The sequence below is a fragment of the Spermophilus citellus genome, assembly GCF_964194105.1.
Source record: "Spermophilus citellus genome assembly, chromosome: 4".
Taxonomy (NCBI): Eukaryota; Metazoa; Chordata; class Mammalia; order Rodentia; family Sciuridae; genus Spermophilus; species Spermophilus citellus.
In genome coordinates, this window is record NC_138185.1 from 22,988,323 (window position 1) to 23,012,019 (window position 23,697).

At 42.4% G+C, this 23,697-nt stretch overlaps 1 protein-coding gene across 3 annotated transcripts in view; it reads left to right on the forward strand.

Moving 5' to 3' along the window:
* Positions 1–23,697, forward strand: part of UQCC1 (ubiquinol-cytochrome c reductase complex assembly factor 1) — a 94,851-nt gene extending 71,154 nt beyond the window's left edge. For 2 of the 3 annotated variants that reach the window (XM_081291126.1, XM_081291128.1), the window contains 3 exons: positions 12,850–12,927; positions 18,935–19,048; positions 22,191–23,697. In XM_081291126.1, coding sequence (XP_081147252.1) covers positions 12,850–12,927; positions 18,935–19,048; positions 22,191–22,325 — 327 coding nt within the window. In that variant the 3' untranslated portion in view covers positions 22,326–23,697. The remainder of the gene's footprint in view (positions 1–12,849; positions 12,928–18,934; positions 19,049–22,190) is intronic. The other variant, XM_081291127.1, reaches the window with a different exon arrangement.

Genomic DNA, 23,697 nt, shown 5'->3' on the forward strand with positions numbered 1-23,697 from the left:
ATCTATTTTAGGATTGCTGAGTAGAAAAGGATGTTGGAGCCAATGATCTCATTATTACCTTTAAGTCCTCTATGTTGTTTAGGTCCTCAGCATCCATGACAAGTGATATAACCTTGGCTCATTAGGAAAGAACTCGTTCACTTATTGATTATTTTCCTCTGTTGGCTCATATGTCTATGCATTTGAGATGGCCAGGAGTGATGGGGAACAAGCATCCTGTAGTTTTCCACTGTACCCAGTCTGCCTACATTTAATAGAAAAATCATTAAAACAGCAAAGAGTGCCTGCAGCTTTTCTGCACTCGTAAATGCAATCACAAGGCCCAGGGTGCAATTAGGAGCCTACTAATGTCTCTGGAAACTTGAGTTTGTCTGCATCTTCTCAGTGCCAGTGGTCAGACCTCATGGCTTCAGGTAGAATTCAGAGAACCCAGAGAAATGACATCTCCTGACATGTAGTGAACAAATTATTGGAAAGGAAGTTCAGGCTCCTAGACCCTGGTGTGTTGTACCCTTGCTCCCCCAGAGACGCCTGCCGAGCTCAAGCTAAATACACATCTTGCTCATATTACATCTTGTCCAAGTAAAATTTTCCATTACCACCACATAGAAGACATTAGGGGCACAGTGATTGCTAAAACTCTGTTAAGACTGGTTGTCTACACTAAGTGCTGCCAGGGTCAGAAAGTCATCAGTATACAATTGCATATAATTGTTTCATTCTTTCTTCATCTTACGTTTCTTTTTCTCTTTTCACTTTCTTCAGTGAGTTCTGATCATGTGCAAGTCACCAGCCTCACTTTCTTTCGCTTCCTCCATTTGATAACCCAACCCTGTTGATCCTGCTCTAGACGTTTCTCTTGAATGTACTCCTTCTTCTTTACTCCCATTGCTGCTTACATTGACTGTTCCTTACTGATTGTCACCTAGATTATTGCACAGCCTCCCTGGGGTTCCTGCCTCTATCCTTCCCCCAGCACTGGGATCCATAGGATTACTTTTCAAAGGTAAATCTGCCTATGAGCATTTTTATGCTTAGAGCCCTTCCTGTCTTTCCTTCATGTGGCATTTAGGGGCACTTAGAGATAACACAGTTTGCCTCTTGGGCTCTGCCTTCTACTTTGTCCACCATGAGCTCTTGGCTAAGAACTTTTCTCTGAAAATGTCATACCATTCCTTTCTCTGTGGCTCTTTATACCACTCTTTCTGAACATACCTGTTCTCCCTCTAATACACAGTATAAGGCATGCTACATCTTCTCTGAAGCCTTTCAGTTTCCACACCATTGCCTTTTTTTACATGGTGTACTAGGTATGACTTCCACCTGAGATCGGGAACTCTTTGAGGACAAGTATTTTATTCATCATTTTACCTCCAGCAATACTGCAATGCCTAGAATATAGCAAGCACTCAATACATGCTTATTAAATATGCAAGAAATGTAGAATCTGTACTCAGACAACTGGTAGTCTAGTGAGATAAAGAAATTAGTTCTGGTACTACTATGAAGAATGAAAGAGAGGCTCTGATATACACAGAGTTAAGTCTTGGATTGAAATACCTGTTTGAGAAGAATCATTTGTAGTAATTTTCTTTTATTATGGTAAAATATACATTACAGTATCTATCATTTTCACCATTTATAAATGTACAATTTAATGGCATTAAGTACATTCACACTGTTGTAGAACCATTATCACTATCTTTATCCAAAACCTTTCATCATCCCCAACAAAAACTCCACCCATTAAATAATGACTCCCCATTCTCCCTGTCCTCAGCTCCAGGTACTTTGTTTTCTTTCTGTCTCTATGAATTTGCCTATCTTAAATATCTCTTATAAGTAGAATCACACACTATTTGTCCTTCTATGTTTGACTTATTTCACTAATTATAAGTTTGCAAAGTCCATCCATGATATATCAGAGTTTTTATTGGCTGGGTAATATTCCATCATAGGATTATACCACATTTTGTTGATCTATTCATCTGTCAATGGATACTCGGGTTGTTTCCACTTTTTGGCTGTTGTGAATAATGCTGCTGTGAACATTGGTGCCCAAGTATCTATTCCAGAGCCTGCTTGTATTCTTTTTGGATGTATGTTTAAGAGTAGAGAAGTGGGGCTGGAGTTGTGGCTAGTCAGGCAAGCGCTGTACTACTGAGCCACAACTCCAGCCCCACTTCTCTACTCTTAAACATACATCCAAAAAGAATACAAGCAGGCTCTGGAATAGATACTTGGGCACCAGTGTTCACAGCAGCATTATTGGGTTTGATCCTAAGCATCACATAAAAATAAATAGATAAAATAAAGGTATTGTGTCCAAGTAGTATTGCTGGGTCATAGAGTACATCTATGTTTCACCTTTTGAGAAACGACCAAACTCTTTTCTAAAATGGCTGCACCATTTTATATTCCCTCCAGCAACAAATGAGGGTTCCGACTTTTCTATATCTATGCCAGCACTTGTTTTCCTTTTTTAATTTTAAATTATAGCCATCTTTGTTGTGTGAATGGAATTGTCTTTTGCTTACATTTCAGGTAATTGTCTTACTTGGTTCTACCCTCATTATTGGCCATTAGTAATCACTAATAAGTTAAATTGTTTTCACTTTCCAAATCTTATATTTCACAATAGAAAATCAAACCCTAATTGAAAATTTCATGCACTATTACTTGTTAGCAGACCATTAGCCCTTTCTGAAACTTGAATAGAAAGACACTCCTTAGAAAGCTTCCTGTTATTCTTCCTCAGCACTTGTTATAGAGCAGACTGGGATGAAAGGTCAATTGTTTGATGTTTAACTGGTTTACTTTTGAGAGTTAGTTGACTGTCATCTGGTTAGAGTGAGCCTGACAGTTGTGAAGTTTCTGCTCCGTTCAGCTGGAAGCTTTCCTCTTGACTTTAGACTTCTGTATGAGTGAGTGAGCATGTTGACACCAAGTCTAGGACTCTAGCAGGTGATAGTAATGTAACTAGAGGTGACTTTGAAACATATTTCAGTGGAAGAGATTGATTTGAAAAGGGTGTGAGGTTTCAAAGGCCAAGTGAAGACAGACACATAATGGAAACTGGGCCTCTTGAGCCAGAGTAGTGTTGTGTTTGAAAACTAGGGAAGCAGCACAGCACGTACCCTGACTTACTCAGCCACTTCTGAAATTCTTATACTCGGGGAGCTTTCTTAAAGACTGAAAGTGCATGGACTTCTCACTACCAGAAGTGATTACTGCAAAAACATTGACTTGTTCTATTGGTGTGTGCTGAGCAACATGCTATCTCAGCCCTCAAGAAGCTCACAGTCTAATTCGGTGGAAGGTGGGGAGTTTTCAGCTTCTAAACAGATTGTTAAAGTAGCACAGTGATTGTTCCTGGTGGAAGTGAAGTTAAAAAAAAATGAGAAAACTTCAACAGTTCACAGAAAGACAAGGTGATACCTTTTCTATAAAACAAGAATAGTAACATCCCCTTTTTAGGATTGTTGTGAAAACTAAAGAGATAACATATAAAAAGCTTTTAGTGCAGTTTCTGGTGCATGGTAAGACTCAACAAATGTTAGCCAATGTTAGTTTTTAATGAATTGGTGAATGACATTATATCCATTGATTGCAAGCAACAGAGATTGACCCCAGCTAATTTAAGCAAAGGAATTTTTTGGAAGGTAACAAGGCCCACAGAATGGAAAGGAGAGTTTAACGACAGACTTCAGAAAGGAAAAAATACAGGGCAACGAAGGACCCTTATATTAGTAGCAGAAACTTATATGCAGTCTTTTTGGGGCCACAGAACTTTAGCTGCCTTTTATCTTTGACTATCTCTATTCTTCAGATGTAAGAAGAATCTGATTAGTCAGCTTGAGCTATGTGCCCATCTCTGTGAAGAGGGAATAGGGTTCCAGAATCAGCAGCTTTCCAACTCATATGGTGGGAAAAGTAGGTCATTGACCTAAGGAAAGGGAGGGGGTGTGGAGAATATCATTTCAGATAGCATAGGAATAATTCTGAGATATATTGATCTTTTGAGACTCATGATGCAAGCAACCAGACCAATCCATGGAGCCGTCTCTGGATGTTTCGGTTGGTCATAGCATATTAAGTGCCATGACCTTTAGCCAGTGCCAGCCCATTGTGGCCATATCTATGGAACATTCTTCGAAATTTCTCTGTTTTTTTCTGTTTATTCTTTTTTTTAAAAAAAATATTTATTTTTTAGTTCTCGGCGGACACAACATCTTTGTTTGTATGTGGTGCTGAGGATCGAACCCGGGCCACACGCATGCCAGGCGAGCGCGCTACTGCTTGAGCCACATCCCCAGCCCCATTTTCTGTTTATTCTTAAGTTTAATAGCTAAAAGAAAAATTTGTAACTATTACAGTAATAGAGAAAACTCTTTGATCTTTGTATACAGCTTTTTAAAAAACATTTGTTTTTTAGTTGTAGGTGGACACAATATCTTATTTTATTTTTATGTGGTGCTGAGGATCGAACCCAGTGCCTCATGCATGCTAAGCCAGCACTCTACCTCTGAGCCACAACCCCAGCCCACAGCTTTTCTTTTAATGTGTCCAATTGTGGTTTCCTTTTCACATTTCTGATTTATTAGTTCATGATGAGAATTTTGCTCTGAGTCTGTGTCATGCCTACCACCAGTCTTACCTCCATCATGTATGTATGTATTTATTTTGGTCTAGGCAGACTATTCTGTACTTTGTTGAATCTCCTCTTGTTTTTAGGATAATTCTGCCAACAATTAGATCATTTCCATTTATTCTTGTTTTACAGTGTATAAAATTAGCTATTTTAGCTTTGGGCTTGTGATTCTTCACTTCTGATATAACTCATCAGAAACAGAAAGGTGGGACTGGCCATTTGAGTTAAAAGTCCCAGAAGCTGCCACTACAAGTAGAGTATGATTTGGGGGCAAGCCACTTAACATTTTTGAGCTTCTGTTTCCTTGTTTATTGAATTAGGACAACAATAGCATTTAAGTCGTGAGTTACTGAAGGGCAAAGTTATAGTTCTGTGGGCTGGGGATGTGGCTCAAGTGGTAGCGTGCTCGCCTGGCATGCATGCGGCCTGGGTTCGATCCTCAGCACCACATAAAAACAAAGATGTTGTTTCCGCCAAAAACTAAAAAATATATAAATATTTAAAAAAAGTTATATTTGTGAGGCACAAATAAGATCATAAACATGAGAATATTATCAAATCAAATACAATATACCACCATCATTACCACCACCACCATGATAACCATTATCAGTACAGATTTTAAATAAAAGCCCCATGATTGCTTCCTTCATAACTCTGTACCATCAATTTGTTGATAAAAAAGTATTTTTTAAGCCAGGTATTATTATATGTTCTGACATTGAAGAAAATTTAAGCCAGTCTCCCCACAAAACAAAAGCCAAATGTTTTGTCTGATATGTGCATGCTGAGGCAAGGGAAGAATGGAGGAACTTTGGATTTGGCAGAGGGGAATAAGGGAACAGGAGTCGATCTGGGAGTGGGAAAGATGGTGGAATGAGATGGATGTTATTACCATATGTGCATGTATAATTGCATGAATGGTGTGGTTCTGAATCATGTGCAACCAGAGAAATGAAAAGTTGTGCCCCATATGTACAATGAGTCGAAATGCTGTCATGTGGGCTGGGGATGTGGCTCAAGCGGTAGCGCGCTCGCCTCGCAAGCGTGCGGCCCGGGTTCGATCCTCAGCACCACATACAAACAAAGATGTTGTGTCCGCCGAGAACTAAAAAATAAATATTAAAAATTCTCTCTCTCTCTCTCTCTCACTCTCTCTCCTCTCTCACTCTCTCTTTAAAAAAAAAAAAAAGAAATGCTGTCATGTGTATGATTGGCTATTGGAACAACTAAAAAAATTAAGCTGGTATGATAGTTTGGTCTTCCTATGGCCTTAATATACCTCATCAGCTGCTTTTCAAGGTGATTATGGACTTTTAACTCTGATGTGTTCAAATGCCTTGTCAGTTGGATAAATGGCTGTAATTTCTGAGGTCAACCATCTTTTTTTTTTTTTTTGATTTGCTATTTAACAAACCTGTGGAAAATACTTTTGTTCTTTGTGGCCATTCAGAAATTAAGGTTCTTATTCTGCATTTCTGCCTGCCAACCAAATACCTTATTTTTCAGGATGTTATCAGGCTCTGGAGATTTTGAATGCATAAATCCCAAGCAACAAAACTGGAATTTTGGGGCTGGGGTTGAGGCTCAAGTGGTAGATCGCTCGCTTAGCACCTGTGAGGCACTAGGTTCGATCCTCAGTACCACATAAAAATAAAATAAAGCTATTGTATCCACCTAAACAACTAAAAAATGAATATTTTAAAAAAATACTGGAATTTTCAAGATAAGCAAATAAGAAGGGACTTCTTTTTTATAGAAAGCATCTCATAGCAAGCTTCCTGATACATTAAAAATTTGAAATGATGTTTTAAAATTGGATTTTAAAAAGGATCATGCAGGCTGGGATTGTAGCTCAGTGGTAGAGCACTTGCCTAGCACATGTGAGACACTGGAATCAGTTCTTAGTGCCACATAAAAATAAATAAATAAAAGAAAGGTATCATGTCCATCTACAACACACAAACAAATAAATAAAAGGATCATGCCTTGTCTTGTTTAAGTTGGCCTTTCAGCACAACTGGAATATGTTTTACTTGGGTTTTCACATAATTTTCTAAAAAGGGAAGAAGAAATCAAAGTTATTCATCTGTCATATTTTGTTATATTTAATTTTCTTTCTTCTTGGTATTGTCATTTTACTCTATAACTGTCTAGTATGTGAACTTGTGCACTCGTGTGCACATATGCATGCACACATACATGCAGAATTGTTTGTATTTTTGGATCACTGCTAAAAGACCCTCAGTAATTCTTTTAGTCCTAATGTAACTAAGTGAGTTACGTACATACTTTTGTATATGTTCTCTCTGTGTGTCCTTCTCTTTCGTCTATCTATTCTCACCCCACTTATGTATCTCACATAATATTTCACAGGGGGCTAATTTCTTTTTTTTAATATTTTTAATTTTTAGTTGTAGTTGGACACAATACCTTTATTTTATTTATTTATTTTTATGTGATGCTGAGGATTAAACTCAGTGCCTCACATGTGCTAGGCAAGCGCTCTACCATTGAGCCACAACCTCAGCCCCCACAGTGGGCTAATTTCTAACATTAAATTTAAATAGGCCAGCTGATTTTCATATTACCACTTGACCATAGCATGTGATGTTTCTGCAAAGTATTAATGATATAGCATTGGTGGGTGTCTACTAAAAAGATGATGAAAACGCAACCTGCAATCTTATATTGCATTGTTGCCTTATGATGACTTTGGTATATTCCTATTCTTCAGCACTGGTCACCCTTTGTCATTCATTCACTCTAACAAATTCTTTTTTTTTTTTTAATATTTATTTTTTTGAGTTTTCGGTGGACATAACATCTTTGTTTGTATGTGGTGCTGAGGATCGAACCCCGGCTGCACGCATGCCAGGCGAGCGAGCTACCGCTTGAGCCACATCCCCAGCCCTCTTAACAAATTCTTGTTCTGCTACTATTAGCACCTTTGCCTCAAGTCAGTAATCTTATAGCTTATTCTTACCTGTATCAGTTCTTGTGTTTTCTATACCCATCTTCTTTGATTCCCCCTCCCCTCACCATAATTGCACCTTTTTTCCTTCTCCCCAGTTTTCCTAGGGGCGGTGCTTGGTGTTATACTAGGGGTGTCTGATGATACCATCTCTAGCTACCACTGGAATTGGGAATCTCTGAGTTGTGCTTACCCAAGACTATTTTGACATTTTTTGTTTTGCCTCTACAATTAAGCTGAGGTGTGGGGCACATGAAGGGTAACCACATTATTTATAGTAACATGGATTATTAATGGAATTGTACTGCTCTGTCTTCTAACCTTTATTCGACTAGTTCCTAGCTGAGTAGCCTTAACTTTCCCAGACATCAGCTTCCTCTTTTCTTTTTTTTTAATTTTTATTTTTTCTAGTTGTAGATGATACAATACCTTTATTTTATTTATTTATGTTTATGTGGTGCTGAGGATTGAACCCAGAGCCTCACCTGTGCTAAGCAAGCACTCTACCACTGAGCTACAACCTCAGCCCCTCAGCTTCCTCTTTTCTAAAGTGGAGATAATAGCAATACCTGTGCCATAGAGTCATTGGGAAGGATTAAGCTAATATGCATAAAGCTCTAAGCACAGCTCTTGGCACTTGGTCACAGTGAATTATGGGACCTGCTTCAGGATTCTAATAATTTTTGTGGCACCTGTGGATTGGGGAGGGGAGAGGCTTTGTAGAGAATGTAATTTGGGAGCTAGGTCTTAGAAGGCAAGAAGGTATTAGCATCCCTTCCATTAGTAGATAAAGAAGAGAAGGATTCCTGGCAGCAACATGGCTGAAATGTCAGAGACCATGACATAGCTGTGGAAATTGCAGAGTCAACTCTTAGATGAAAGTGGGGAGGCAAGAGGAGGTGAGGCAGAAAAGATACCAAGGACCAATCTCAAAGTACCTTCTAGAGCTTATGGAGAACTTCGAACTGGATCTCCTTTCAGTTCTTCTATTCACATAGTCTGGTTCCTCTGTTAAGCAGTTACATGAATGTCTTTAAGAGCTGCAACAGTGAAAAGGGGGAAAGGGGCAGTGAATTGGCCTCAAATGAACTGGCATCTCTTTAAAGTTAATATTCCTCCTTGAGAATACTACATTAATTGAACATGTGCCTTGCAAGATTCCTTATTGCTGTGTTCCCTGTTGGTTGTCATTCATTAATCTGCTGATTAGTAGCCCTGAACTCTTGTATCCCCCCCACTTTTTTTTTTTTTTTTTGCATTCCCTTTTTAATATACTACGTTGTTCCCTTGGGACATAAACTCCAGGACCCGTCCCTGGCCTGCTTATGTTTGTTTTCTTTGCCCCTTGTGCCTGCCTCTGCTATAACATTTGTAGTATGTGTTAAGTAATCCTTAAGGTAACATTTTTATTATGTCATAAAAAGTGCATGGCAAATATATTATAACTCACGGACTTTGTTTAAAAATGAACGGATAATTTATTGAGTGTGTTACGTGAGCCTTGCTCCCCTCCCCATTTCAGCAGAGACCTGCTGCTCATTTAGCTTAGCCTCCTATTGAGTGCTCCCACCCTGTGACATGCTGGGAAAGCAGAGCCATGGTTGGCTAGAAATGACATCATAGTTTATGTACTCAATAAAAATTTAATTAAGTCATTACAGGAATTGCAGTCATCATTTAACCCTCTGATTTCTTCTGTTTAGTTTATTATTAAACATTCAGTAATACCAGGCACCGAATCCTGATGGCTTATAAAATATCTGCATGAATTTTAATAGCTTAAATAAATGGGAAAATATGAGTAACTGATATAAAAGGAACCTTTCCCATGTGGTAGTGCAGTATGTATGGGTTTTTATAAAAAGCAAATCATTATGGAAAGGATAAGAGTTTAATAAGCAAGCAGCCCAACATTATCTGGGAGGAGTTTCTCTTCTGCTGGGGGCATCTCTACAGGCTTGGTGCTCCATACAGAATGATCTGGCAATAAGTAGAAAGAGAACCTGCATACCAGCAAACAAGAGCTTAAGTAGGGAATAAAATCCAGTAGGGTTCACCAGAGGGAATATTCAGTTCCTCTTCACTGTTAGGCTGGCAAGAAAGGCCCAGTGAGGTGAGTTCAGTAGTTCAGGAAGCTGCTGTCACTTTCCCTCACCTGTTGCCTATAGATCACGTGTCTGCACTGATTGAGCTTCCACTGTCTTCCAGGAAGAGTCCTTTTCATGATCTAATCCAGCCTGGTGATGAGATCTGAAAACCATCCCTGTCTGTGGCAGCTTGCCATCTCTCAATTGGAGGTGACGGGGAGAAGCAGCTTATAGGTCATTGGACTTAGAATAGAGGACCAGGAGGTAGAGGAACCTTGCTAATAAAGAGCTCCACTCCTGCAGTTTGTTTTTTCTGGGCAACAGACAGCCAGGATGCAGGTGTATCCCAAGAGGAGAATGTGTTTTTGTTCATACTTGGGTCTTTCAGGGAAGCAAGAACTGAGGTTTGCAGATTAATATGTTGGTGATCTCTGAAAATACTCTGCAAAGGGTGAAGTAGGAAAAGTACTGGCCCAGAAATTAGATTCTAATCCTGGTTCTGGCACTAACTTGATGTGTGACCTTGGATGAGTGTCTATCCCCTTTTGGGCCATCTCCTCAGGGGTATTGAGGTAGGCGATCTCTGAGGGTTCTTCTAGCTCCAGAGCTTAATGGTGTGATTCAACATGTACACTGGTTCCACAGAGCAGATTTGTGAATGTTTTCCTCTGAGAGGTCCTCCTGCTTTATGGTGTTTGACACCCCTGATGTCTTTTTGTGGCTCAGGTGCTTCTTGCACAGTTAAGAAAACAACTGGCCTGGGAGCAGGGAGAGCTTCCAAATGGGTATTAAGTAGTTTGAGTCAGAGTTGCATCTTCACAAGCCAGAAGGAATGAACTCTAGCTCTGGTGTGTTTTCTTGATTTTCTTTTTCCTGGTCCATTTGGAAGATGAGCAGAAGTTTGGTGATATGTTTCTGGATTTTTCAGAAACATGGAAGTTGTTTAGTAGCAAAACCCCAAACAGAACAAAGCAACGGTGTCATTGAACCAAACATGCTCTGAGTGGTACCCTTGTAAAGATTCTGTTAATAGCATATCTGTATGTGCCCCACCCCTGTCTCTGGCTATGGACCACCTGTTGGGGTGCTGAGATTAATCAGTCACAATGTCTGTGACCCTTGTAGCTTCTAGTTTGGTGAGAGAGGCAGGTGCATAAGCAACTCTAAACCATGTTGTGTACCCAGGGGGAAAAGTGTACACAGTGCTCTGAGAACACAGAGGATGGATGGCTGATGCCACCCTGGTTGAAGATGGTGGGAAAGGTTGTGGTTTGCACTCCCCTCTGCCACCAATCTCACATTTTCCAGCCTTGAGCTTCACATTTCTCTTTTTGTTTTTGAAAATTATCCATGACTATAAAGTATTGGAACTGGTTTTAGTTTTACAGAAACAAACCAGAAGTTATTACTCATAATTCCTTGCCCTGTGCAGTTTACGAAGGCTTTCAACATATGTTGTTAAATTAATGAATGAATATACACTAACTCATTTGCTCTTGAAAATAAGCCTTGTGTGCAGGGCATTTAAAAGACAAAAAAATGGACTTGGAGAGGTTATTTTACTTGCTGAAGATCATATCTGATGTACATAGCAGAACTGTGACTTGGATTCAGGATTTTGATTCTAAATCCAAATCCTTTTGCCTTTCCTGCTCTTCTTCAGACAATAGTTATGACCACAGGATAAGATCACTCTCAGTCTTTTGATTTGTGATCCTAAGTAAAATTTTCCTCTTGGAGGCAGGCATCTGTGGAATGGAAGGCAGTATGGACTTTGTATTCAGACTGACCTGAATGCCAATCCCAGTTTTATCGCTGATTTGCTGTGTGACTTAGGGCAAGTCACTTCACCTCCGTGGGTGCCTCAGGCAGTCACATGTAGGTGATTATAACACACATCTATCTGCCTCTGTGAACTTCTAGTGGGGATTAGAAGAGATGATGTTAATAAAGCACCTGGCCCATAGCAGGTACTCAGTAAATGGAGATTATGGTGGACGAGGTCATGGAGAGGGTTGTTATTCTCCTATAAGTTCCAAATAATGTTTGGTGGTTTCTAAAACCAGTTAGGTTAAATAGCGAGTCCTTACTCTGTGTTACATACTACAAGAGCTTTCTGCTTGGATCCCCGAGAAGACTAAAACTTGGACCTTGCCCTGAAGCGTATTACTTACTGCCTGAAGGTCAAAACATCCAGTGAACTCCAGGCTCTGAAGGTGCCCTTGACTATTCCCTAATTCTCTGAGGGACTCTACAATCCCAAGAATTGCCTTTCTAAAACAGTCTCTCAGCATTAGTCTTACTGCTTCCAAGTTGCCCATCTCATTCTTCGCTCCTCTCCACATCCTCAGAGGCCCTCGGTGCTCCTCACCATCTCACAGTCATGCCTTTCTCCCTCCTCTTCCCACCTCTGACAGCTTCCTTCTTTTTGTCTTTCATTATGACAAGCTCTTCTGAGCAGCCCTTGAGACATTTCCTAACCAGGTGCCAACATACTTTTCCAGTATTTCTGCCCATTCCCCTTCCTCAACACTCCCAGGTATTCTTTTTCCTGCTGCTCACCTCTGCACTTTGTTCTCCCTGTCTTTTTTTTTTTTTTTCCTTTTGTGTTCTCCCTGTCTTGAATGGCCCCTCTCCTCTGCCTCCTGTCATGCCTGTCAGACTTTGTCCCAGGTCCACTTAAGTGTTACTTCCTGGAGCACTCATTCCCAACAAGAAGTCATTGCTCTGAAATTCATTTCTCTCTTAGCACATTTTGAGTAAGGTTTGAGACAACAGGTTGCAGTGGTGTTGTTGTTGTTTTATATGCTCTTTTTCCATAGTAGACTATGTTCATCCAATTAAGACACCATTTCTTATATATCATGTTCATATTATCTAACACAAAACCAGATGTGTAGTTTGATCAGTTCATCAAACTGATTGCTTTGTGTAGTTTGACATAAAACCTAAAAAAAAAAAGTTGGCGAATTGAGAATTCTGATAGACAAAAGGTATTGGGACTGGACTGGCAGTTAGACTTAAGATTTCTTTCTCTTTGTTCTACTAACAGTCTGTGACAGCAAAGAGCCTAAGGTCATACTTTTGGGCTTTTTTCCTTTCTTTCATCTATTTTGTTTTGCCCTTTGTTTTTGTAGGTTAATTCCTATGTCCTGAAGAAGAACATGATCCTCATGACAAATAATTTCTATGCAGCAATCTTGGGATATGATGAGGTAAGATCACATGTCAGGTCTTGGGCAGAACAGTGGCCTTCCCTAACAAAGGCTTTTGATCTGAAGGAAGCTTCAGGACCATCTTTACTGCCTGTCGTTATGGCTTAATATCTATTTCTTCATCTCATTGACTGGTTCACCAGTGCTTGGAAAAGACAGCACTAAATAATGTGGTCACATCTTAAAGTAGTCAGTACTTGAGTGCCTGCTGGGTATTGGATAGATAGACACTGGCAAGTCAGACACTGTCTCAGCCCCATTTGCTCCCAGAGAGAGGGACATTCACATGTAGATAGCATGATAGCCAGGCAAATTACGTACTTTTTTTTCTTTAATTATAAAAGTAGTACATATTCATTTAAAAAGTTTGTGAAATTCTACATAAGTGGTTGAAATATAAATAGAAGGCCCCATTTTCTCTTTTGCCCTTTTCTCTGCCCCAGAGGAAAACTAATATTATTAATAGCTTTTTGGATGTCCTTCTAGATATTATCTGTGCATAAATAAACATATTTTTTCTCCTTTATGCAAATGGAGAGTTACACTCTATACACTATTCTTCAGCTTACTTTTCTTTACTGAACCATGTATCTTGGGAATCCTTCCATATCAGAACATTTAACTCTATCTCATCATTTTTTACTCAAAAATATACATAATATAAAATTTTCCATTTTAACAATTTTAAACGTTCAGAATAGTGGCTGTAAGTATATTTGTCTTGTTGTGCTCTGAACACTGATTCCTCTATACCCTCTTTCCTCCATCCCTTGGCAACAGTTTTACTTTTTGTCTCTGTGAATTGGAGCACTCTAGGATCCTCATGTAAATGGAATTTCACTGTATTTGTCCTTTTGTGCCTGACTTGTTTCATTTAGCATAATGTCTTCAAGGTTCATCCATGTTGTAGTGTCTAGCTCATCTCCCATCATCCACCCCCACAGAAAAGTTAAAAGACAGAGAATGAGCACCTGTATACATACCACCAGGATTCACCAGACCTTTTTTTTTTTTGGTGGGGAGGGGGAATAAACCACTTGTCTTTGTATTCAGTGTACTCATTACCTCCAGATTTAATGCAAGCATCACCCCTCCTAGGAAGTGATCCCTGACCTTCACCAGGCTTAGCTCATTCAGCCCTCCCTGGACTCTCACAGCTCTTACTATATTAGCATTAACTGTCACCCTGGCTGGGTGTAGATTTTCTTCTGGGAGGTAGCAGTGCCTACTGTGTATATTTCTGTTGCCAGAGTAGTGCTTGGCATTGCAGTAGGTGAGCAGTAAAGAGGGGAGGAAATGCACAAAGGGGTGAACATGAGGCAGTGGAGTTCAGGCTGCGTGAAGTGTTATCAGAAAGACAGTAATGAAAGCCAGAAGATAAACTTGTCTCCAAATTAAGTTAAATGACTTGCTTCAGATCATGGGACTAGTTAAAATTTAAATTGGGGTCTCCAGATTCCCAACCTACTAGCTATCCTCAGTTATAAGAGAGCAATTTAGACTACATACCATACACATCTCTAGTTTAATATGAGCTTTGATATGAGAATTGAGAAACATTGCTTATCTGTGCATATTAGTTGCTTTTTTTTTTTTTTTTTTTTTTTTTTTTTTTTTTTTTTTTTGCTACATCCTCAATCTTTTTATTTTTTTGTTTTGAGACAGGGTCTTGCTTAGTTGCTGGGGCAGGGCCTGAACTTCTTGCCATCCTCCTCCTTTAGACTTCTGAGTTTCGAGGTACAAGTGTGTATCACTCACCTGGTACATATTGGTTGCTAAATTAGATGCATTCTGATGTCAGAATTCTTTCTCTTTCTCTCTCTCCATATATATATATATATATATATATATAAATTCATTCATCAGCATTAATAAAAATGCACTGAATGGTATCTGTTCCAGTCCATTCTGGTAGGACCATTTTACCTGAACACACCAGATCACAAGTTACCTGGGGTACCTTTTTTTTTTTTTTTTTTTTTTTAATTTTTTTGGTGCACTGCTGGGGATTGAACCCAGTGCACTCCACCCCAGGTCTCACAAAGTTGCTGAGGGCTTTGCTAAGTTGCTGAGGCTAGCCTGGAATTTTGGTCCTTCTGTCTCATCCTCCTGAGCTAGAATTATAGGCATGGGTCACTGAGCCCAGTCCTTTAAATATATATATATACACACACACACACACTATATTATATATGTGTGTATGTATAAATACATATGTGTGTGTCTGTGTTATACACACACACACACACACACACACACACAAAATTTTATTTTGAGACAGGTCTCACTAAGTTGTTCAAGTTGACCTCAAATTTGTGATCCAGCCTTCCAAGTCACTGGGATTATAACTGTAGGCCACCATGCCATCCTCTCCTTTTTAAATTTAATTTTCTTTTGAGACAGTATTTGAAGCCAGCCAAGTTGCTCAGGCTGACCTCAAACTTTCGTCCTCCTGCCTCAGCCTCCTGAGTGGCTGAAATTACAGGTGTGTTCCACCACATCCAGCCCTGTGTGTATATTTAATGCACTAATGTTCTCTCTTGCTTACAGTGTCTTGCAGCTGTCTACATTTTCCCCATTCTTTAAAGCTCATGTCTCCACAACTTTCCCTGACCTTTCTAGATCTCTGGTGCTTTGACTCCACATTTCAACATTCCTGTCCATTTAGCCTGTGTTTATTGGGTGTCTACCATGCACTGGGAATATATTGGTGAATCAAGTAAACATGGTCTCTTTCCTACAAAAATTACCTTATTACTGAGAGACAAGCAGACAGTAAACAAGCAGCAAGTAAACAAGTAAATAAATGTCTAATTACAAATAGAATGCAGTGATAGAGAAGAACAGGGGAATGAGGAGTCATCAGAGATCTAAGGCTGAAGAATAAGGAGGTCCTGTGCAGCCCATAGGTTGGGGTCTACCATGCAGCTTAGCATTTGTTCACTCTTTCCAACTTCATTCTGTGCAGCTGTTTGATGTGCACTAGCTTTGTCCCTCCCCTCCCACTAAGATTGCAGGCTCCCTGAGAGCTGAGCCCAGGTTACTTTGACTCTGTTCTTAGTATCATGCTAAGTGCACAGTAGTGTTAAATCAGTCTCATCCAAGTGAAACTCTGCCATTCTAAACCCATCACTGTAACCAGATCCACTAGTGCCAGGACAGCCCCTTGACTTCCTCTCAGTTTCTTTCCACCAGGGTATCTTAATTTCCTGAAGGGATGCTCTCTTTGTATTGTGAGGGAAAGAAGTCATGAGGAAAATTGTGCAACCAAATGCTTAGCTCCTAAGCAACCCTTTTCCTTTTCTGCTTCCTTTATTTGAAATTTACACTCCCAGGCCAGTCTCCCATTTGTTTTTACTGAGTTACTAGCAGTCCGGTGGGTGATCAGCTATTTTCTGATCACTTGCACTGTGTGCCAGGTACCACATCATGCCTAGAGTGAGGCAGCAGCATCCCCTGACCTCAGCAGTGCTAGCTGGATCTACTTCTATCACCAATTAGCCTAACTAACCCTTGAGCCTCAGTACTTATCTTTCACATGGGGGTAATAGTATCTGTGCTACATGTCATATGTACTCATTAAGAGCCGTCTGCATGAAGGAACCCTGACGATCTGGAAGAGTCAGGTTGTTGCCACTGTTATCAAGTCCTGAGTCTTCCTCAGATTGCTCAGAAATTCCTGCTTATGGATTTTCCCTGCCCCAGCCTTCTTGCATACCAATTGAGGCTGCCTGTTTGTAGCAGGCCATGGCTGCCAGGATCTTCCTGTCCTGGGCTCTGCAAATTCTTCAAGCCCCTGTGATACCCACTCCCATTCTCAGTTTTTCACATATTACGCATGTGGTTCTCTGCCAGCAACACTCTAGCCTGTGCCCAGGGCACTCTAGACAAAGGCAGGGTGTTGTGTTAGCAAATAGCTTGGAGAATGGTGATGTGCCTGAGCTTGTCCTGGGTCCCTATTGCCATCTGCCAGAAGAAGCGTGTTTTCCTGACTCAGCCCTGTTGCCAGGACAATCTTCAGCTGTGGGACTGTGAGGTATTTAGTAGAGGGTGTCTGGAGCAGGTGGAATACTTTTCCACCAAATTGTCACCTTCCCACACTGAACATGGCCCTTCCTGGCAGCAGGCCTGGAACCAGACCTCAAATACCACAATGCCCTAGAGACCAGACCATCAAATAAAATGGAACAAGTGCTCCTGGGTCTTTGCAATGTTTACCACTTACAGAGCCTTTCACAGGTATTGTCTTTTAATGCTTACAGTAGCTCTATGAGATGAGAATTATTCTTGTTTAATTCATGAGAAACTGAGGCTCAGGAAGGGGATTATTCTTGTTTACTCATGAGAACTGAGGCTCGGGAAAGGTTAATGACTTTTCAGAGGCCACACAGCCATCAAGTAACAGAGCTAGGGGTGGAATTGTGGCTCAGTGATAGAGCACTTGCCTCACATGTGTGAGGCATTGGGTTCAATTCTCAGCACCACATATAAATAAATGAATAAAATAAAAGGCCCATCAACAACTAAAAAAAAGAATTACAGAGCTAGCTTTATTTTTTTCTTTTCTTGAGAAAGGGTCTTGCTATGTTGTCCAGACTGGCCTCAAACTTCTGAGCTTAAGTGATCCTCCCTCCTCAGCCTCCTGAGTGCTGGGATTACAGGTGTGTGACTCTGCACCCAGCTTCAGAGCTACATTTGAACTCTGGCAGTCTGGCTTCAGATCCTGCTGTTGTCTTGACTGTATCCACAGCTGCCAGCTACAGCATGCTTCTAAGTGCTTGTATTCAACATATTATACTTTAAAAATGCCTTTACATTATCTTATTTTTATTTAAAAACTTTTTTTGTTACAAGAGATTGAACTAGAGGTGTTCTACCACTGAGCTACGTCCTCAGTCCTTTTTTTTTTTTTTTTTTTTTTTTTTTGAGATGGAGTCTCACTAGGTTGCTGAGGCTAGCCTGGAACTTGAGTTCCTTCTGCCTTAGCCTCTCATGTTGTTGGGATTACAGGTGAGCACCACCATGCCTGGCACATTATCTTATTTTTTATAATTCAAAGATGCTGTAAATAGAGCAAGTATTTTCATCTCTTTAATAGCTGAGAAGTATGAGGCTCAGGTTTAACCATCACCATTGAGCTTGGCATGGCAGAACTAGGACTTGATCCAGCCTTCCAACTCCAAGTCAGCACTTCAGTTCCACACACTATTTTGGCACTCAGACAGAGCAATTTCCCAGGACCTTTCCCTCAGTCACCTCCATCCCTCCCTCCCTGAGAGATCTAAGCTAGAAAATGGCTCTAGTTAGCCTCTGTGATATTTGGGCTTCCCAGCAGAATTCTCTGTGCCAGGAGAGGCAGTATCAGGCATATACAGATTCAGGCTCTGCACATTGCCCTTGGTGGCCCTCTGTGGCCCATGGCAATCCTGCTGAACAGCCTGTTCCTCTACTTAGGGAGAGGCTGGGCCAGTCAAGGCCAACCCAGAGGTGAGTGACAGTGAAGGCAAGGTTCCTGGCTCCCTTGAAAGAACCAGCTGCCTCATAGATGGGTGCCCTTGGACCAAGCAAGAAGGTGTAGTCCACACCCACTTCCATTCCTGGGAAAACACTCAAAACACTGTCAGCCATGCTGTGAGCAGCAGCACAGGCACTGCTGCTACCATTTCTCTTCTTGGCCTCTCAGTCATTGGCTGGGCCAGGCATGGTGAGTTGTTGTGCTGGGAGGGTCAATCAAATGTGAGTCCCAGCTCTGCATCACCTCAGCCAGTGACTTGTACCCTCTGGGCCCCAGGTTTTTCCTCTGTGTAAAGTGAAGAAGTTGGACTGAGTGCTCTTGTAAGACCCTTTCCAGCTCTGTGGTGCAGCTGCCTCATTTCCCCCTCACTGTCTCTGTGAGGTCCTTCTGAACCAGTTCTTTGTTTTTTCTTGTGTTCACAATATCCCCAGTTTTTGTATCATGGCCCTGCAGTACTCTCTGGAAGACTAGTTGTTATACTCTGTGTTCCAGGGGATCCTTTCAGATGATCATGGGTTGGCTGCTGCCCTCTGGAGAACCTTCTTCAACCAGAAATGTGAAGACCCCAGACAGCTTGAATTGTTGGTGGAATATGTGAGGAAACAGGTGGGTGCCCTTTACCCCCCAGCAGAATCTTTTGAAAAGTGGGTCATCTTGAGGTTATGGGTGCTAGACTTTTAGGGAAACATGGGAGGCTGAGTTGCCAGAGACCTGTCTGCAGGAATTCTGACTTGATCATGTAAGCAGCAGGCACCGATTAAGAGCCAGCATCCTCTGTGTGTCTAGCTGTGAACTAGGCCAAGGACCCAGGGAATATAATAGAGAAGGAAGGACACTGAGTAACTTCCTGCTTTCAGAAAATTATAGTTGTTATCCATTCTCTATGCATTGCATTGCCTACTGTGTGCCAGGTACTGTACTAAATGCTGGGCTCACGGAGTCCTGAAAGATATATACAGGCATGGGGCATATTGGCCCACCTATGTAGCCCCCTTCTATATCCACTTAGAGCCCAGGATGCATTTCCTGTTCCTGACTTGCAGGACCAGGTTCTAAGCAGTATTCCACAGATACACCCCCAGAATCTTCCCACTGGCTGCTGTTCACTGTCTAGCAGGGTCTCCCCACTTCAAGTCCTCATCTCTCTAGCTCCCCAGGGCTCCCTGACACCAGAGCTTCTAGGAGAAGCTCCACTGCAAGGACTGCATTACTACACAGCTTTCTCAACCCCGTGGAGAATTAACTCCTTGATCTCCCTGTCCCCAGATTCTATAAAGATGAGAAACTCAAACTTTCTAGATGAGTAGGCCAAGTGATAGCAGGAGAACATGGAGGCTTTTCCAGGGTCTCCCAGTGAGTCAGCTTACACAGTTGGCCTCAGACCCCAAGCTGGGTGATTCATGTCACCACTAAAGGCCTCAGCTGCTGCAGACAGCTCATCAGCTTGGCTGCCCATGAGTCACACTCTGCTTCATGGACCTGGCCCTGGGGCTGAAGGGGCCTCACCCAGTAGTTCTCTGGTTCACCTGTATCCACGGTCTTCAAACCTCCAACAGTCGGGAAAAGGAAGGGCTATCGGCTCTTTTGCAGTCATGGCCAATAGGACTACCTAGTTGATTGCTGGAAAGGTGACATATTGAGGCTCTTCAGACTCAGAGGGTAGAGAACCCCAGAAGCCAGAACTTCTGTTTGACTATTCAAATCTGTCAGAGCCAGGGAGAAGGCACTGGGGCCAGAGTGCTCCACCCACGGAGAATTCTGAGACTCACACTGTTAACTGGACTCGCCCTCAGACAGGAGTAGCAATTGGCAAAGCAAATGCTGTTTTCTGAGAGACCCACCCAACTTTTCCATCTGCCATGGTGGGCATATGCCAGAGGCCACACACAACAAAGGCACAGCTGGGACCTCTCCAGGGACCCCAAAGAAGGGGTTGATACAACCAATATCCCTATATAGAAGTTCTTATATAGCCCCAGTGAGAGTCAGAAAAACAGTGATGGGGCCCTTAGGAAAGCAGGGAACTTTGATGGGGACCCAGTTCTGTCAGCAATCCTTTGAGCACTTGCCATGCCAGGCCCTATTGCTGGGAGAGCAGATTAAATAGGGCTAGTCCTGCGTTTGAGGAGCCAGTCAGGCACATGGCTAGTCCTGGAGTAAGTCAGTCTGCCCTGTGATCCAGGTAGACAGAGTGTTGGGGAAGGACCAACAGAGAGGTGTGTTCTGTCCAGGTGGATCAAGGAAAATCAGGAAGCTGAACCTTGAGCAGACTCCAGTCCTATTCCTGGTGCTGCTTGGTAACCAGTGTGGGTCATGTGGAGGTTTACAACTCAGAAGATAGGCAGTGGTAGCTTAGGGGCAGAAATGTAGTCACTAGAAAGAGGAGTGGACTTTAGGAAAGATGGCAGTTTAGTTGAGCTTCTTGCCCTGGAAAAAGACATAGGACATGTGAAATTCTAGACCTGAAGTATATCAAGAGGCTGGGGTTGAGTTCAAGGTTCAGCAGTCTGAAGATGGGTCAATAAGAGTGATAAGTTCTTGGAAGAGGGATATAATCCTAGGCTTAAGATGAAGCTCCTGGTCTTCCCTTTCCCCCAAGGAAGCCACATCTGTCTAGATATAGTGGTGCTTCTTGCTGTGATCCAGTTATCACAGGAGATGTTGCTGTCCACTTGGAAGCATTTCCCATCTGCAGCCCTCCTTACTAGCAGGCAGCCAGGGACTCCTCCAGAGATGCTTTCACCTCCTCATTAGCCCATCTGTCTCTTGCAGAACTACCTCACCCTTTCCCCTGAAGCTCCTTCTGTTTGCCTGCATCATAGGTGTTCCTTCTCCACATGGAGGGTTGTGCACCTGGAGTCCTTGGGCAGGTCTAAAAGCATTCAGGGGCATGGCATTGACCAGGGCAGTGGCAACTGGAGCTCACCCTCCGAGTGCCAAATGGGCTGGAGGTTAATAAGAAGTTAGTTAGAAGAAAGCCCAGAGTGGACATGATCACTTTCTCCAAATGTCAGAACATCTGTCATTTGTGGGGAGCAGAAGGATAGGCATTTGGTTCCCACCCCACCTTCCCCAGTTTCAGCAGGAACACTGAGGATCAGTGGTGAAAGCTATAGGAGAGCAGCAGGGGCATTTCTGGGATGATGACCATCCTAACAGCAGAACTGTGAGGCTCTGTCAGACTTCCCCACCCGTCCTAGATGGGGCACTCTGGAAGACAAAAGGCATATATATGTATTAGCAAAAAAGAGAAAAAAGAAAAAGTTTGGGTGATCAGCTCTGTGCAGATAACTTTATCTTTCCACGTGTCCATGAAGGTACACATTCTGTCCCCCCTCAAACAAGGGAACATAGATCTCCGAGAAGGGAAGGAGTAAAATTGGGATTCTTTTCTCCCAGCAGTGTTGGATGGGGTGACTTCTGTAAGTTGCAGACTGACTTTCTGGCCTGCAAAAACTTTGTAGGGAGAGTGCAGCAGGGGGATAAATGTCACTGGGGTGTGTAAGTTCAGAGGTGTGATGGGGAATTCCCTCAAATCTTTCCAGGGAGCTTCTTCCCCCAGACTTGTTTCTCCAGATCTCCTTAAAGTAATAATCTGGGAAATCAGAGTCACCTGGCCTGAAAGTTGGATGGTCAGAAGCCCCAGACTCCCTCCCCTTCCTCTTCTTGAGGAAGCTGGTTCATTATGCCACCTTTTGTGTGTCCAGCCCCTGTCCTTGTCCTCTGATCCCTGCTCTTCCTGCTGCAGATGCAGTACCTGGACTCCATGAACGGTGAGGATCTGCTTCTGACAGGGGAGGTGAACTGGCGTCCTCTGGTGGAGAAGAATCCACAGAGCATCCTGAAGCCCCATGCTCCCACTTATAATGATGAGGGTCTTTGAGAGGCTGGTCCCTCCAGACAGGTGGCCAGCTGGCTTTGAGGAACCTCAGCAAGAGAAGTGCCTGTTTGGCCCAGGATCCTGCAGAAAGTGGCCTGAACTGACCTTTGAACAGCAGCTGTCAAATACCTGGCCCCATTTATGTTGTTTCCTCTTAGTGTGCCCTGGAGTCTGATCTGCTTGGGGGTAGTAGTACAGGGAAAACCCCTAGCTCTTCTGACACATCGTCAAGAGGATCCCCAAGAAAGAGCACCCTGAAGCACATACTCCCCAAGTCCTTCCAGCACCACTTGTGACTGACAGCTCTTCCTAGAGGCTTACCAAGGGCTGGGGTAGGTTAGAAAGGAGATAACCTCTATCAATGGCTTGCTGTAGCCTAGGAGCAGTTTGCAATGCTGCCGGGTCAAGACGGGTAGCCACACTCTGTCCTCCAGCTTTGAGATATAGGGTTGAGTTGGCCATTAAAAGAAACAGAGACTTATCTCTGCCATGGCTTTTATTTATTCCAGGACCTTTTAGGAATTTCTATGAGGTGATGGATGCCATAGGCTAAGGAGCACTGCCCAACTCAGTTAAGAGAGAGAGGGGAGAGGTCAGAGTCTCTGCTGCTGCCGATGCCTCTGGTTCTCAGAGATGTGTCACTCTGGCCAACACACAGTCTGCCAGGCCATCCTCTGGTAGCCTGGAGAGGTCTAATGGCCAAGGGGGCTTGTGGCATCCTAAGTCATTTAAAGAGGCCTCAAGAACAAAGGTCCCTTTGTTAACCCCCAGTGAAGGGAGTGAAAAATATGCTGTCTTTCCTCTCTTGGGCCTCCCCTTATATGAGATATGGGGGCAAAAAGAACATTCTTCCTGGCCTCATTGTACCTTCCCTCGACCCAGTCCCATGCCAAGCTCTCTATCCCTTTTCCAACCCTGGAAAATGTGCTGCAGAGCCACCTTGTCTGAGCACTGGAGTACCAGTTCCCCTCCTCCCTCGGAGTGTGGATCATTTCTTGGGGGATTTTCTTAAAATGAAGAAAGGGGGCGGGGAACCATCTTGCCCCTCCTTCCCCCATCAAAAGTCCTTCACTGAACTTGCTATAAAATGAGTCATATAAAGAAACTCTATATGGGTGAGGTATATCCCACTTCTGTGAAAACATTACAAATCAAACCGCCTTCTCTTGGTTTATTTAAGATGCTTTTGTTGCAAGCGGAGCTCCAGAGTGAAGCCTCCTCTGTGTGTGTGAGATAATAACACCTTGTAACTCATTACAGCTGGGCACTATTTACATAAACCAGAGCTGAGCCAGGCAGGAATTTGCTGATTAATTTATTTTTAATGGAGTGAAGTATACCATGCACCAAAATAAACTTTACTGTGTGTACCTAA